The 16,220-nt window shown below is 42.9% G+C and overlaps 1 protein-coding gene across 1 annotated transcript; it reads right to left on the bottom strand.

The window, feature by feature from the left end:
• Positions 1-1,079: 1,079 nt before the first annotated feature.
• Positions 1,080-9,346, bottom strand: Cthrc1 (collagen triple helix repeat containing 1). The gene is made up of 4 exons (XM_057792325.1): positions 9,108-9,346; positions 4,282-4,503; positions 3,158-3,374; positions 1,080-1,507 (listed from the first exon to the last, which is right to left on the bottom strand). The coding sequence occupies exons 1-4, from the start codon at positions 9,255-9,257 to the stop codon at positions 1,365-1,367; spliced, it is 732 nt and encodes a 243-aa protein (XP_057648308.1). The 5' UTR covers positions 9,258-9,346; the 3' UTR covers positions 1,080-1,364.
• Positions 9,347-16,220: the final 6,874 nt, after the last annotated feature.

Below are 16,220 nucleotides of genomic sequence, written 5' to 3'. Positions count from 1 at the left end.
ACCAGGGCCCACTGACTATAGTAAGCCAGATGCTGCTTTAGAAAATAGCCATCTTCAAGCTGGGTGGTGGTGCTGTGTAACACGAGGGGCCTGCTTTGTTGGGGTTTCTGTGCTGCCCGGTTCCCAGTCATTAGGTCCCACAGAAAATACACAGAAATCTATATTAATGATAAAACTGATTGGCCCATTAGCTCAGGCTTCATATTAGCTCTTATAACTTACATAGCCCATTATTCTTATCTATGTTAGCCACATGGCTCAGTACCTTTTTCAGCGAGGCAGGTCACATCCTGCTTCTTCGGTGATCTGGGCAGGACTGGGGAGGAATGGGCTTCCTCCTTCCCAGCATTCTCCTGTTCTCATTGCCCCACCTTTACTTCCTGTCAGGTTGTTCCACCTATACTTCCTGCCTGGCCAATCAGCATTTATTTAAAACATGGTTGACAGATTACAGCCAATTCTCCCACACGAGTGGTGCACACCTTTAATCCCAGCAGTCAGGAGGCAGAGACAGGTGTATCTCTGTGAGTTCAAGGCCAGCCTGGTCTACAAAGAGAGTTCCAGGACAGACTCCAAAGCTACAGAGAAACCCTGTACTCTCCCCCAAAATAAATAAAAATTGTTTTCCTTCAAACCCTATATATCCTGTCTTTGATTCTCTCACTCATGTTTGCTAAAATCGTCAGTGAACATTTCTGCTTGCTACAAATACTTACAGCTACTGGATCTGCCGAACCAAAAGTACCAGATGGAGTGTTGCTTCTGTTGCTGCCTGAATTTGCTTCAGAGCCATCAGGCCTGGTTCTTCAACTTCAGTGACAAAATCTTCAGTTTAAAAATATTAAAGTTGCCAGGCATGGTTCACACTTGGAAAGTATTGGCAGGCAGATCTCTGAGTTCAAGGCCAGCCTGATGTACAGTGCGGCTTTCAGGACAGCCAGAGCTACACAAAACAAACAAACAAACAGAAGAAGAATATTAAAGCTGTTTGAAACATTTTACTTAACAGATACAAAATAATTCTAAACATTTACAGCTCGTACAATGACATAACCTTTATGTGTTTTAAAAAGCAGGAAATAAGAAATACTAAAGATCACAGTGACATTCTAATATAAAGCTTCAAAGAACAGAATTATGAAAAAAAGTACTGAGAGAAAATCCTGAAACCATCCTTGGTTGAAGTAAAACGGATAATACTAAGTTTTAAAATGTGAGATCACACTTCGGTCTGTAAACATATTTAACTTTGCATTTTCATTCAGCTGGGTACATAAAGTGATTTCTCAAACGTCATTTAAATGAACCCTTCAAAGGTTTGGTTTTAAAAATAAAAGAGGTAGGGAGTGAAAGCTTCGGAGGATTTATTTTGGCAGCTCTTCAATAATGATGCGAGACACCGAGTTCCATCCAGTAGAAGCATCTCCTTTAGGGTAGTCAGAGCAGGTGCCGACCCAGATGGCCACGTCCACCAGCCCAGCGCCGATGCCTTCACACAGTCCTTCCACTGCAAACAGAGCCATCACAACTCTTTAGAACAAAAGCAAAACCATTCCTTCCGCACCTACTGTAGAACATCAGATTATAATCCTGTTTGATGGAAAGCTAACTAAAGATTCTAGTACCTGATAGGGATTTCGTAATAAAGATCTCTTTTTCTTAAGAAGCCGGTACATAAATATTTTTGAAGGCAGGTACATTATTACTATGCTATTTCCTCAATGGGCAGTGTTCTCAAACCAGAATGTGTTTTGTTATGGACAGAGATGGTTTAAAATCGAAGAACAATTTACCAAGTCATACAGGAAGCCTGCAGCTTCAACTGTCAAGACTTCCCAAGTTTGGAAGAGACCTGAACCAGAGCCCAAATCAAGATACACAGGTTTTTTTAAAGAAAGCCCTTTTCAGCACTGATCCGTAGAGCTGATGATATACAAATCAAGGATAGGACTTTTATGTGATTGAAAGAAATCCCAGCTTAATCTTATGCCAGTGATTCAATGTATGAATCTATTTTACGCATTCTTTTTTGCAAAAAATTATACATATGTATGTATATCTATCAATCATCTGCCTATCATCCATTCATCCATCTATTTATCATCTGACATCTGTATATCATCTATGTATCTATTAATCATCTATCTATCTATCTATCTATCTATCTATCTATCTATCTATCACCTGTCTGTCTGTCTGTCTGCCTGCCTGTCTGTCATCATGATCAATAGGTGTGTGTATGTAGGTGTGGATACATCTGTGCCCATATGGAGATCAGAGGACCACTTATCACAGGAGTTGGCCCTCTGCTTTCATCATATGGGTCCCAAGGACCAAACTCAGGTCGTCAGTCTCAGGAATAAGCACCTTCTCACCGACCTTTAACAGGATTCCTGTAATTAAAAAGAAACCCCGCTTTCTGTTCTGTGCTGATGCTGTATCCTCCCATGTCCTCTGAGCTCTCCCCCGTGGACATACACCTTGTAGTCCACCTCACCAGCGCTCACAGCTGAAAAGATTTCAGGGTTGGTCACTAAAGCAAGCAGAGAAACATGCTTCCTTGGATGTCTGTGTGAAGTAAGAAAGAAACCTGGGGTTGGCAGATTCCTACAGACAGTGAATGGTGGTATGGAAGCCGTACAGTGGCTGTGTAGCTTGCCTGCAGGCTGAGATGAATGTACTCACGTGCCTGTCAGATTCCACCCTAGGGAGGTCAGTGCAGTCCCGCTGAGCCCCCTTAAGGCCTAGAAACGTGCCCACTTAACCCTGTGGCCAAAGGACTCCAGACAGGTGTGGGCTTAGTATCAGTCTCACAGTGAGTCAAGTGGCTAAATGCCGACTTTAACAAATCAAACCTCCCTTAGCTGGATCTTCCTGGAGGAGCGGCGCCCTCGCAGGCATTTTCCAAGCTGTCCCGGTGAGCCTGTTATGTAGCCGTGGCTGAGAACCAAAGCCACCGCTCGACAGAATCACTGCCTGTGTTTGTCATTTCCAACTTGTCACTGACTTTCAGCTTTGGGACACATCGCCACAACCAGGGCTTTTTGTTGTTATTTATTTTGCTTTTAAGACACAGGTGTTGGCGACCTACACGCTAGTGGAAATCAGACATCCCCGCAGGCAGATCCGCGGCACGCTCTGCCGCTGTGATACATACCCGAAGAAGTACGGTGGATATTGATTGTTGAATTTAATTCAGGGCTTCCTTGATCCAGATAGATGATGGCTTCAATGGGAAGAGGTCCTGAACACTCGGCTCCATTAAAAGTGAAATACCAGCGCTGGCAGCATGCGTTTCTGCACTTTAGCCGAAGTGAGCCGCTGAACAGGACTCGCAGAGCGCTGTTGGAGCGCATCTTCGTGAAAGTGCACTCCTGCACAGCAGAAAACCAGCTGGACGCGTTCCATTAACTCAAAAGATACCGTGACTGTCAAGTTACGGAGGCTAACCCAGAGCAACGGCAATAGTCTGGAATTTGGGGGAGGTCCATGAGACTCCACTGACCAACAGCTCAAAAAGAGGTATCTGGGATTGGGCTTTTTATTTGATAGTCTATGATGTCTAGGTCATTTGTGCTCCTTTACATTTTAAAATGTAAAATGTCTCTGAGCGGCAAGTTCCCTGCCCAAGGATAGTCAGTTCCTACAATGCTGGATTGTACCGACTACGGGCGAGGACAAGTCTCCTGTTTTCACTTCTCGAACAAGTTTGTTTGACCCGTCTGCACCCGTCTGAGTTTGATCACTTGTGGGCGGAGTTACACAGGCTTAAGGTACGACAGGATGTATGCTTGCCCCTGATAGGACCTGACAGGAAATGCAATGGATTATGGGTTTTCCTTCTTAAGCCCGTGCAAACCGATATTTGGGACCATTTTCCAGAAACCTGGCTATGGACCTGACTGGATCCCATTTGGCTTTATACTATGGTAGTGGCCTCATTCTCAATCGCTGGGACTAACACTGTCTTCCACTTTTAGGCCTGAAGCTGCAGCAGGATGTGTTAGACTAAATTTAAATTTATGTAATGGTAAGATTAGAATGTTGGTTATTGTTTAACCTGAAAAATACTATGCTTTCTTTTTGCATTTGCTTTAAGTAAATACTTTTATGAAATTAACTGAAATGTTATTAAATTCTTCATTAATTTTAAGTAAAAAAAAAACACAAATTATTGTCCCGCATCTTTTTATTTAAAGTTCTTTAGAAAAAAAAAGAGACACTGACTTACAAAACTCCTACATTTTGCTTCAACTTTAATATAATATGAACTTTGCTTACCACAATTTTCCCAAGATCAATGCCGTAATTCAGAGAACTCCACGAGCACTGCTTGTAGTTTGGGGTCCAGGACTCCTCAAAACTTTCCCGTAGACACTCCCCCTTTTCTCCTTTGAATCCATCCCTACCTGGAATTCCGGGTGTCCCAGGGATGCCATTGGCCCCAGGGCTCCCGTCGCGACCAGGAACTCCGGCTGGTCCCTGTAAGCACATTCCATTGTACTGCAGTACAAGGAAATGGGGGGGGGGGGGGAGAGCAACAGTAAATCAGATGCAAAGTCATTATGGGGTGCAGGGATATAGTTCAGCGGCAGAGCTCTTGCCCAGCATGCACAAGGCACAAGGTTTGATTCCCAGTGTTAAATTGGGAGCATAGCCTCCAGCCCGAGGCATCCATCCCAGCCCCCTAGCCTGGGAGTTGCATGGCTCTGGACTCCAAATCCCAGCATGCCAGGTCCTGACCCCTCCCCGCCCCAAAGGAGAAACACGTGGTTTTGGGTTTGCATGGGCTCCCTGCTGTCCTATCTCTTAGCCATGCGTTCTGACACCCGAGAGTGTCTTCCATAATAAAACGATGGGCGTTTTGATTTGGTTTGATTTGACCTAATTGGATTTCTTGCGCCGGCCGAGCTGCCTTTTCTTATTTTTTACTTAACACCCAGTACGAAATAAGTAAACAAGGAAATACATTCATGACGGTGTAATAAACACTATGGAAGGGTCAGATGATCACAGCTACATTTCTTTTGAATCTGTCAAGAGCCCCTGTAAGGCACCTCGTCCATGTTCTGACGAGTTACTCTGGAGAACTCATGTTAAGGTTGTCTAGAAGACATTATCACTTCTTCATGTTTTTACTGCACACACTAACACAAATCGGAAACATATTTTCATGTCTTTTTCTCTTTATGATTATAAATAATTTTAACTAGCTGTCTTCCAAGGTACACATCAATTGATTTTTTTTTTAATTTAAATTTTGTTCTTACTATTTTATGAGTATGGTAGCATGCCTGGCTTGTGCCGGCTAGAGGAGGGATCAGAGCTCTTGGAACTGGAATGGCAGGCAGTTGTGAGCTGTCATGTGAGTGCTGGGAATTGAACCTGGGTCCCTGGAAAAACAGCCAATGTTTTTCAACAGCTGAGCCATCTCTCCAGTCCCCAATGTTTGTTCCTTATAATTCCACATTTTATCAAGTATTTATACTCCATAAATGCACTTTTACATTATTATACTTTTTTTTTCTTTCAAGGCACATTAGCATTCAGACATTATGCTGGCCTGTCACCTTGCAGGATGCACTTGCCAGCACTCAGGTGGTACTCTGACCTGCTGGGGGCCCTGACAAAGTCATCAGTCACATGGTCGCCTTGAGACAGCTAAGTCGCCTTTAGCCGCCCCCTCTCTGTGGCTCATCTCTCTGTTTTCCTCTCACAGGCACAGGCTAGTTTTTAAATCATAACAAGGCACAGTTTCTCTGTGTAGCCTGACTGTCCAGGAACTTGCTCTGTAGACCATTCTGGCCTCTACCTCCTGAGTGCTGGGATTAAAGGTGTGCACCACCACTGTCTTGTTATCATACATTTTTTAAAAAACATAACTCTTTGTTGATTTTTTGGGAATTTCACATCAAGCACCCCAATTCCACTCACCTCCCAGCCCCTCCACATTCACTCCTCACCCTTGCAGCATCAAAATAAAACAAACAAACATACAAAAATTTTTAATACTCAGTTTTTGGGTGCTTATTTCTGTTTTTTCTTATAAATATTTTCCCCATCTCCTCTCCTATAAATATTGATATAATGAAAATATTTATCCATATAGACTTATTCTGCTTTTGAGTGACTTCCTTAAGATTAATTGCTAGGAAAGAACTATAAAACCTTAGCGGTCAATAATTATCTTTTTTACAAAAATTTATTTTATGTGCATTGGTGTTTTATATGCATGTATGTCTGTGTGAAGGTGTCAGATCCCATGGAACTGGAGTTACAGACAGTTGTGAGCTGCCATGTGGATGCTGGGATTGAACCTGGGTTGTTTGGAAGAGCAGCCAGTGCCCTGAATCCCCCCCCCCCACACACACACACAATACAAGACAGGGCTTCTCTGTGCAACAGCCCTAGCTGTCCTGGAACTCACTCATTGACCAGGCTGGCCTCGAACTCACAGAGATCTGCCTGCCTCTGCCTCCTGAGTGCTGGGATTGAAGGCGTGCGCCACCACCACCTGGCTAATAATTATTTTGTATTGCATTATCTCTAAGTTGGATTCCCTTCATCCGCTTCTCCTATTTTGATGTAAAGAAAGATGTACTAGGATAGCACTTTTCCAACCCCTTCTGTCCCATAAATAGCAGTCTGTGGCCCAGTTTCATGTGACTACCTGTCCTCAACAGATAGGTAATAATCAACCAAACCATCTGTAAGAGCTAGAATTCTCTGTTTTATTGTTCGTTTTGTATATGTTGTAAAATTTAAATGCATACATTCTAGAACTGTTTTCTTTTTATTTTAATATTAGCCTCACTCTTTTTAGATTTGAGACCAGGCCATTTACTCAGCATTCCAATGCCTGGGGATAAACTGGGGATAATCAAGCATTCTTGTCTTGAAGTTAGTGGTTGTTAGCACACCACTGTAATCCCTGTACTAGGGAGGCAGGGGCAGGAGGAGCCAGAGCTCAGGATTCTCCCAACAGAGCAAATTTGAGACGAGCCTGGGATACATGAGACTGCTCCTACACACACACACACACACACACACACACACACACACAGACAAGGGGGGGGAGCACGTGTCCATATGTCCATATTACAGTAATGGGGCTTGAACATAGATTCTCATGCATGTTAGGCAAGCGGTCTACCACTGACCTACAACAGCGATACTTGAGCTTCCTTCGTCCAGTTTCCGTGCCTACCCTCGAATTAGTTCCCACGGAAACAAGGGTGCCATTAATTAGACCTTTCAAATGCAATGCATTCCAAATAAATTCTTACTTTAACATTACCCTAGTAAATTTCTCTAGTATATTTCAGATTTTTAAACTCCTCTCGGGCAAGATGTTCCGTGGAGTGAACTTTGTCTTTTCCCAATTTAAAACCTTAGTCCCAATAGATATTTAGAGTCCTCTGTGAACGTCAGTCAACAGTAAATGGAAGTTCAAATTCCCTCCCGCTCCCCGTTTCTTACATTGGCCACCAGGGGGCAGAACTTCGTGGGCGCGTGAAAGGGAGGCTTTGACAGCGCCTGTACAAAGAAGTTACTTTATACACGCTGTTGAAGCCTTCCTCATGACTGTGTGGACTTTTTCTGTCACCAAGACCAAATCCAATCTACAGGATGCACCTGAGGCCGGCTGCACAGGACGCTTTGCCAAGTTGGGTTAGAGTTGTGGGGAACCACAGGTACTGTAAAATCCTTAGAGCAGAGAATGTTAGCTTTAAGAGGAAAGGTGCTTTTTTCTGTATCTTAACTACACATTCATAGCATACAAACTGCACATGAGCCATGCTCATGTGGCACAATTTTTTTAAAAACAATTTAGGTACTTAAAATAGAACTGGAGTCCCAACACAGTGTGCTTTTGTGGGACAAAATTATATATCATAGCAGAAGACTACGACAAAAACAACAAAACGCTCCACCGCCTTGTGATGCTGCAGAGATTCCCCCTCAACTCCCCAAGCGCTTTTGAATCCCGTTTAGAATTAGTCCTCAGGGAGCTTGCTTTATTAGCTTAGCCTAGAATGTCAGTTTAAGAAAGTCAAATCTTAAAAAAAAAAAAAAAAAAAATCACCAAATGCCGAGTCTTCTCACGTATTGCAATGCCTGACAACCATATAGATTGACTCAAGGCCTGGAGTTTATGATGTGCCAAGGACTACAGATCTGTCACTGGCTGGCACTTGCATGGGGCAGAAAACTGGATTTGTTGACTTTCAGAGTTAGAGGGAAAGGCTTTATGCAAACAGGCTTTCCCACAGATTAGCCCCTCAGAAAGAGCTTGGGGCGTTTGCTTTCCCTGTAGCTCCATTGCTGCTTTCCCTGTAGCTGGATTGCAATTGCAGTGTTCCTGTCTGGCAGCCACAGGCTGAAGACCGGACTGCGCTTCTGCTTTAAACAGGACAGGCGAAAGGGGTCCTTGGGAGGGCTCTCGCGGGCACCCTTCATTCCCTTCAGTCTAGCTTCAAACCCTCAGTACCGTTCCTGGCCGGAGCTCAAGACCGTCGAGGAGTAAACTGCCGTCCATAACTCCCCAGGAAGACGACCCAAAGTGACTCATAATCTTCAACTTACAAAGAGCTGAACACATGTTTTGTGGGGGTTGTCTCTTCTCCAGGCAGACGTGGCCACCAGTCCCAACAAAGGACACGTTGCACAGCCTTGGCCCAGGCCCAGGCTATCAGCTGGCCTAGGGTCTTTTTCTGGCTGGCCTGCTTTTGAAATCAGCCAAGTAGCTCAATCTACTCCAGTTGCAACTACAATGTTCCCCACTTCTCTTAAGCGTGGCCACTCCCGAGGCCAGAAATTCCTGGGCGCCTGCAGTCTTGGGACATCTCACCTAACCCACGTCGCATCTCTCCGATGATGTCTCATTATGGTCCCCCTGGAGTTTCAAGACTCCACTTCAGGCATGTCCCTGATCCTTCCCCACCCACAGACTCAGACAAGGCTGGACACTCCAGTTAAGATACTTAACGGGCAGTCCTACGCGCACCCCTACGGTCAGCACCACCAACAGCCGTTTTGATGACCTCCCGGGGCGTGCGCGGCTGGGTCCTCTCCAGCACTAGGTCAGGACTCACTCTCAGACTCACCAGATCTACCACCTCCCTCTGTCGGATCTGCGCTTTTTGCTTCACCTTGGGGTTCTCGGAGGCGCTGGACTCGGAGGGCAACTGCAGCAGCAGCACCAGGAAGAGGCCGAGCAGCAGCTGCAGGGAGGCGGTGCGCTCTTGGGGGTGCATGGTGTGCGGTGGCTGCTAAGCGCCGAGCAGGAGGTAGGGCGGTCGCCGGAACCCGGCTCTGGTCGGTTGTCTGGCCCAGCTCGGCAGCCCGCAGCATCAATGCTCCTTTCACTGAGCACCGCCCTCCCTTCTTCCCTCCCGCCCCCTGGACACCCGGAGCTTGCATACTGCAATAGGCCAGGGTCCCGGCGCCCCTCCTCCGCAGCTCCGCCTGCCCGGACCCTCGCTGCCCGGTGACTGTGGTCCAGAACCACAGATGAGGGGGAATCACGACAGCACGTGCCTTAAATCTGGTCCAGGAGTCTAGACGGCAAATGTCTTAAATCTGGGCCAGGAATCACCTTTGGGTTCTTTTATTGCAAGCAAAGCTTTGGCGGGGGGAGGGGGAGAAGGGTGGGAGGGGACATTTATTTGGGGGGCATTAGCCTCTAAGAGTCCTATGACCCAAATGATTGCTAATGTGTGTGCAAGAGCTATCCTGGTCTAAGAGCCAAGGTGCAAAGCTTGTCAAGGCCTCATGGCAATCCTGTGGGGGACGGTGCTGCCTGTCTTCTCCATTCATAAGTGAAAAACTGAGGCTCTTGGACAATGACCAACGTTCAGTGGTTTCAGTGGCCCTCGCTGCCAGGGGGAAGGTAGGCAACCTGCAGATCTTCACCTGTCCCTCAAGTCCTCCAGGTCCAGTCCGTAGCTTCACCCCGCCCCCAGCTCTGAAGCCCAGCGCCTGCAGCAACCTCTTACAGATCTTTCCCTCCTAAACTCCCTTCCCCAGCTCTTGCCTTGCCTACCGCTCCCCTCCCCCCAGCTCCAGCAGGCGCTCCCTGGGAACCCAAGGCCCCTCCTGCCAGAGAAGCAAGGAAGCTAACTGCTGATCTTCACTTTTCCTTCCATTCCTCCAAATCCAATCCCCAGTCTCATGCTTGGCTCTGTAGCAGTCCTTTTACTGTGACCCTCTTCACTCTCTGCTCCCGAGGCAAGATCCTGGTGGAACTCCCTGCTTTCCTCCCTCTTGTTAAGCCCCTCCACCACCCCAGACGCTAAGTGTCAGCTTCCAATACCCAGAAGCACATTTTACCTGGAACCCCCAGAGCCCACACCTGTCAGGACCCCCAAAGATTTTCCTACAGGCAGCACACAACTGCCACATTCTCCTAAGAACCAGAGAGAGCAAACAAACAAAAGCAAAAAAAAAAAAAAAAAAAAAAAAACCAACACCCATCCACAAAGACAAGACCAGATATCAGCATCTAGAATTACAATCTTCCCAATTCCAGATGACTAGATGACAGCATAAAACCACAATAGCAGCCAGGACAATTATGTCTCCACTAGAGCTAAGCAACCCTACCACAGCAGACTGTAAATATTTCAACATAGCTGAAGCACAGGTGGAAGACTTCAAAACAACCTCTATGCATTTGATAGAGGTCCATAAAAAGGAAATGAATAAAATCATCCAAGACTTGTAAGTGGAAATAGAATCAATAAAGAAAACCCAAACTGAGGAAAATCTGGAAATGAGAAATATAGAAACTTGAATAGCAACCACGGAGGCAAGTGTCACCCAACAGAATACAAGAGATGGAAGAGAGAATCTCAGACATTGAAGACATGATAGAAAAAAATGGATACATAGATCAAAGAAGCTGTTCAATCTAAAAAAACTCCTGCCCCCTCCCCCCAAAAAATCCAGGAAATCTGGGACACCATGAAAAGACCAAATCTAAGAATATTAGAAATAGAGGAAAGAAGAAGAAGCACAGGTCAAAGGCACAGAAAATATTTTCAGCAAAAGATAGAAGTTTTCCTAACCTAAAAGAAGACAACTAACAAAATATAAGAAGAATACAGAACACCAAACAGACTGAACCAGAAAACAAAGTCCCCTTGACATAAAATAATCAAAACATTAAACGTACAGAACGGAGAAAGAATATTGGAAACCACAAGGGGAAAAGAACAAGTAGCATCTAAAGGCAAACCTATTAGAATTACATTTGACTTTCTCAATGGAGACCCTAAAACCAGAAGGGCCTGGACAGATGTCCTGCAGACTCTAAGAGACCCCAAATGTTAGCTCCAACTACCACACCCAGCAAAACTTTCATTCACCATAAATGGAGACAATAAGACATTCCATGATAAAACCAAATTTAAGCAATATATATTTACAAATCTAGCTCTCCACAAGGGGCTAGAAGGTTACCTCTTACCTAAAAAGGTTAACTACATCCAGGAAAACACAGAAAAAAATAATAATCCCAGACCAGCAAAGTCCAAAAGAAAAAAAAAAAGAAACTTCCAAACAGTACCAGCATCATCATCAACAACAAATTACATGGTTCAACAATCATTGGCCACTGAAGTCCTTCAACATCATCTCGATTCCCTGATAAAAATACACAGACTAACAGAATGGGTGTGAAAACAGAATCCATGCTCCTGCTGCATCCAAGAAACACACCTTATCATCAAGGACAGACATCACAGCAGGGTAAAGATTTAGAAAAGATATCCCAAGCAAATGGACCTAAGAAACAAACTGGTATTGTCATTTTAGTATCTGGCAAAATAGGCTTCAAACCAAAACTAATCAGAAGAGATAGTGAAGGACATTACATACTCATCAAAGGAAAAATCCACCAAGAGGACATTGCAATTCTTAGCATCCATGCACCAAACCCAAGGCACTTAAGTTTGTAAAAGAAACACTTGTACAGCTTAAATTACATATTAACACTCACACACTGACTGTGGAAGACTTTATTAGCCCACTCCCACCAATGGATAGGTCAACCAAACAGAGAAATGTTGGAGCTAACCAAAGTTATAAACCCAATGAACCTAACAGATATTTATAGAACATTTTATCCAAACATAAAAGAATATACCTTCTTATATACCTCATGGAACTTTCTTCGAAACTGACCACACACTTAGACACAAAGAGAGTCTCAGCAAATACAAAAAATTGAAATAACTTCCTGCATCCACTATGGATTAAAGCTGGATATCAACAACAGCAGAAACCTTACAAATTCATGGGACCCAAACATTTCTCTACAGAATGAAAAATGGTTCAAGGCAGAAATTAACAAAGAAATTAAAGACTTCCTAGAGTTGAGGGAAAATACATAATATGTCCAAACTTATGAGATACATTGAAAGTAGTGTTAAGAGAAAAATTCATAGCACTAAGTGTCTACATTAAAAACATTAGAGGTCTTATGCTAGCAACTTAACAGCACACCTGAAAGCTCTAGAACATAAAAAGAAGTCATACCCAAAAGGAGTAGTTAGCAAGAAATAATCAACGGAGGTCTGAAATCAATAAAGCATAAAGAGAACAATTAAAAACATCAATGAAACAAAGGGTTTTTTTTTTTTGAGAAATTCAGTAAGATTGGCAAACCCTTACGCAGATTAACTAAAAGGCAGAGAGAGAGAGAGAGAATATCCAAATGAACAAAATCAGAAACCTAAAGGGGGGCATAACAACAAACACCGAGGAAATCCAGAGAATCATAATGACATACTTTTTTAAAAAATGTACTCAAAAAATTACCAAAACTGGAAATTCTAAAATGAATAGATAATTTTCTTGATAAGTATCACTTACCAAAGTTAAATCAAGATCTGATAGGCAATTTAAACAGGCCTACAAACACTAGTGAAATAGAAGCAGTCATTAAAAGTCACCCAATCAAAAAAAGCCTAGGGCCAAATGGTTTTAGTACAGAATTCTGCCAGGCTTTCAAGGAAGAGTTAATGCCAATCATCTTTAAATTATTCCAAAAAATAGAAACAGAGGGGATATTGCTCAATTTATTGTATGAGGCTACAGTTGTCTTGATCCATAAAGACACAAAAAGGAAAAAGAATTACAAATTGACTTCTCTTCTGAACACAGATGCAAAAGTACTCAATAAAATACTTGCGAACTGAATCCAAAAACACATCAAAAAGGTCATCCACCATGATCAAGAATGCTTCATCCCCAAAACGTAGGGATGATTCAACATTCATAAATTGATAAATGTAATCTATCATATAAACAGACTGAAAGACAAAAACCACAGGATCATCTCATTGGATGCAGAAAAGGCCTTTGACAAAATCCAACACTCCTTCATAAAAGTCCAGGAAAGATTAGTGATATAAGGGACATACTTCAACATAATAAAGACAGTTTACAGCGAGCCCACAGTAAATACCAAAATACATGGAATGAAACTCAAGTTCCACTAAAATCAGGAACAGGACAAGGCTGTACACACTCTCGGTGTTTGTTCAAAATAGAACTTCAAGTTTTACCTAGAGCAGTAAGACAACTGAAGGTGATCAAAGAAATACAAATTATAAAGGAAGAAGTCAAATTATCTTTATTTGCAGATGATATGATACTATACAAAAGTGACCTGAAAAATTCCTTCACGAAACTCTTACAGCTGGTAAACTCCTTCAGCAAAGTATCTGGCTACAAAACCAACTCACATTTATGTTATGGCTTCCAGTTTGGTGTTTTTATGGAATTCCTAGGTGTGGGAACAAGTGGATTTCTGATTCTTGTACCTTCCCTTGGGATCTTTTCCTTCTTTTGCTTTGTCTTGTCCAACTTTGATATGATAGTTTTTGTTTTATCTTATCATATTTTATTTTGTTGTATTTATATGAATGAATGAATGAATGAATGAATGAATGAATGACCACCTAGCCACTAGGGTAAAGGTTAACTGACCTGTCCCTTGACCTGGCCCTTTTGCCTGCTGGAAGGGGGAGTCAGTTTTCTCCAGCGGTGAGACACTGGGTAGATCAACCACTCCAGGACAGGTCTCATGGTCAGCTGGCAAACATATACTTGGCCTCCACAGGTGTTTTTGTGTGTGTGCTTTTATTTACTTAGTTTGGGGAGGTTTTGTTTGTTTGTTTATTGGGTGGTGTTTCATTGATTTTTCTTGCTTTTGGGGGGTTTGTTCTCGTTTCAGGTTTATGTTTATTATTTGAGAATGAACCTAAAGTCAAGTGAGTAGAAATGGGAGTGGATCTGGAAGGACTTGGGGAAGGGGAAGAATATGATCGAAATATATTTAAATTTAAAATTGTTTAAAATAATAAAAAATAAAATTATATATTTAATAAAAAGTTCCATCCATCTGTCCATTGTCCATGCTGGGAAAAAAATCCTCCTCACAGATGAAGTTACCTGCCAGGTAGGGTCAGCTAAGAGCAGGGTCTTTCAGAGCATCACTGGTGGGATGGAGGCCCTGACACACCTGATCAGTATTGGAGTCCCAATTATCGGGTTCCTCTGTCCATGCAATAAGTCAGAGCAGGCCGAATTAATAAGTTCAGATTTAATAAACAGAGTCAAGCAGTTCCTAGCGACTCTTAGAAAGGCAGGAGAGAAATCGCCTGCTGGTCTGGCGACCAGGTCTTAAATACCCTGCAGGGAGCTGAACACCAGGCCTTACTGTGTTGGACCCTCTGTCTCTGAGCCACAGTGCCAGTCCCTTAGTCCCCTGGGTTTATAAGTGCTGGGGCACTTTATAAAAAAAAAAAAAAAAACCAACAACTTACTATACTTTTGACTTTTCCTTGATAGGAATTTTGCACCTGAGAAAATCTGGTCCAATAAATTTGTAAATGTAGCTTAAAACATGTAGACTAATTTATTCAACCTGGTTTCTATTTAGATCTGAGTTTTAGGACAATTAAATCTTGTAAATAGTTGAGCCAGTTGAACCCAAGGCTTCTATGTTGACCTTAATTTGACCTTAATAGCTTAAGAGAAACTTGATTCTTTGGATTTAAATATCTAAGGACTAAAGCTCTATGAAAGCCTGGGTTCAACCTTCACTGCTATGAAGGGAAAATAAGAATATTTAAGTAGTTAATAACTGGAAGGAGCTAAAGACTGTATTTTTCCCCATGCATAGATAGCATCCATTCTCAAACAAACAGGAACACCCTACGGAAAAATTAGGGAGGGAAGTGAGTGGGTTAGAGTTATTTAGTATAGTTTATCTGTAATGCAAGTTCTAATAAAACCCCACCGAACCAAGGAATTGCAGTATTAAATTTTTTTTTTTTTTTTTTTTTTTTATTTTCGAGACAGGGTTTCTCCATAGCTTTTGGTTCCTGTCCTGGAACTAGCTCTTCTAGACCAGACTGGCCTCGAACTCACAGAGTTCTACCTGACTCTGCCTCCCGAGTGCTGGGATTAAAGGCGTGCGCCACCACCGCCCGGCTGCAGTATTAAATTTTTAAGATCACCTAATTCAATGCCTGTATCTTATGACTTCAATGCATAATTGAGAGCAACTTCTATCAGTGGTTGTAATTTTAGTATATTTAACCTTTATCCACATTTTCACAGCCATAGAACAGAACAATTATAGTACACAGAACTTACATACGGACTAGAAGACAAAAACTATGTAGATTCTGGCTGGATTCTGATCTCACAAGTTAATGAGCAAGCTACCTAAAATCCATTTGAAGTCCACTTTTGGCAAATGAATGTCATGATCATGTATCTACATAGGACTGCATGAGGAGATTAATTTAAGGAATATTAATTTAAGATGTGTTACATTTGTTTATGCTGTGGAGTATTTATTTAATGATGCGAAGACTTGTGTTTGATTAAATAAAATTAACCTGGGGTCAGGAGGGTCAGCAACTAGTTGACAGGAAGTGGTGGGAGGAGCCATGTGTAGCTAGGGTTCTTAAGTGGGGGTCTAGCAGAAGGACACCCTGTTTTGTGGGAGAGGAGAGCTAAGAGAGGTTAGCTACTTGCTATTCGGCCTCTCTGAGTGATCAGAATTTCATCTCAGCCTTTGAGTCCTGAGTTCTGTAGAGGGACAGAGATCTAGAGAAAATTCCTTCAGCAGCAGTGAGAGAGTGCGTGTAGCCAAACCACGGCTGGTAGCTGTGGAACTGCAACTGCTGGTTAGGACAGCA

The sequence above is a fragment of the Chionomys nivalis genome, chromosome 17 (genome assembly GCF_950005125.1).
Source record: "Chionomys nivalis chromosome 17, mChiNiv1.1, whole genome shotgun sequence".
Classification (NCBI taxonomy): domain Eukaryota; kingdom Metazoa; phylum Chordata; class Mammalia; order Rodentia; family Cricetidae; genus Chionomys; species Chionomys nivalis.
Note: the sequence above shows the minus strand (reverse complement) of the source record. Positions and strands in the feature narration are given on the sequence as shown.

Bases quoted from the DNA above. Each gene is read 5' to 3' on its own strand.
- Cthrc1 (XM_057792325.1), bottom strand. From the start codon at position 9,257: ATGCACCCCCAAGAGCGCACCGCCTCCCTGCAGCTGCTGCTCGGCCTC. The intron at 4,504-9,107 runs GTGAGTCTGAGA...CTTGTACTGCAG, and splicing joins AGAGGGAGGTGGTAGATCTG to TACAATGGAATGTGCTTACA. The intron at 3,375-4,281 runs GTAAGCAAAGTT...TCTGCTGTGCAG, and splicing joins TTGATCTTGGGAAAATTGTG to GAGTGCACTTTCACGAAGAT.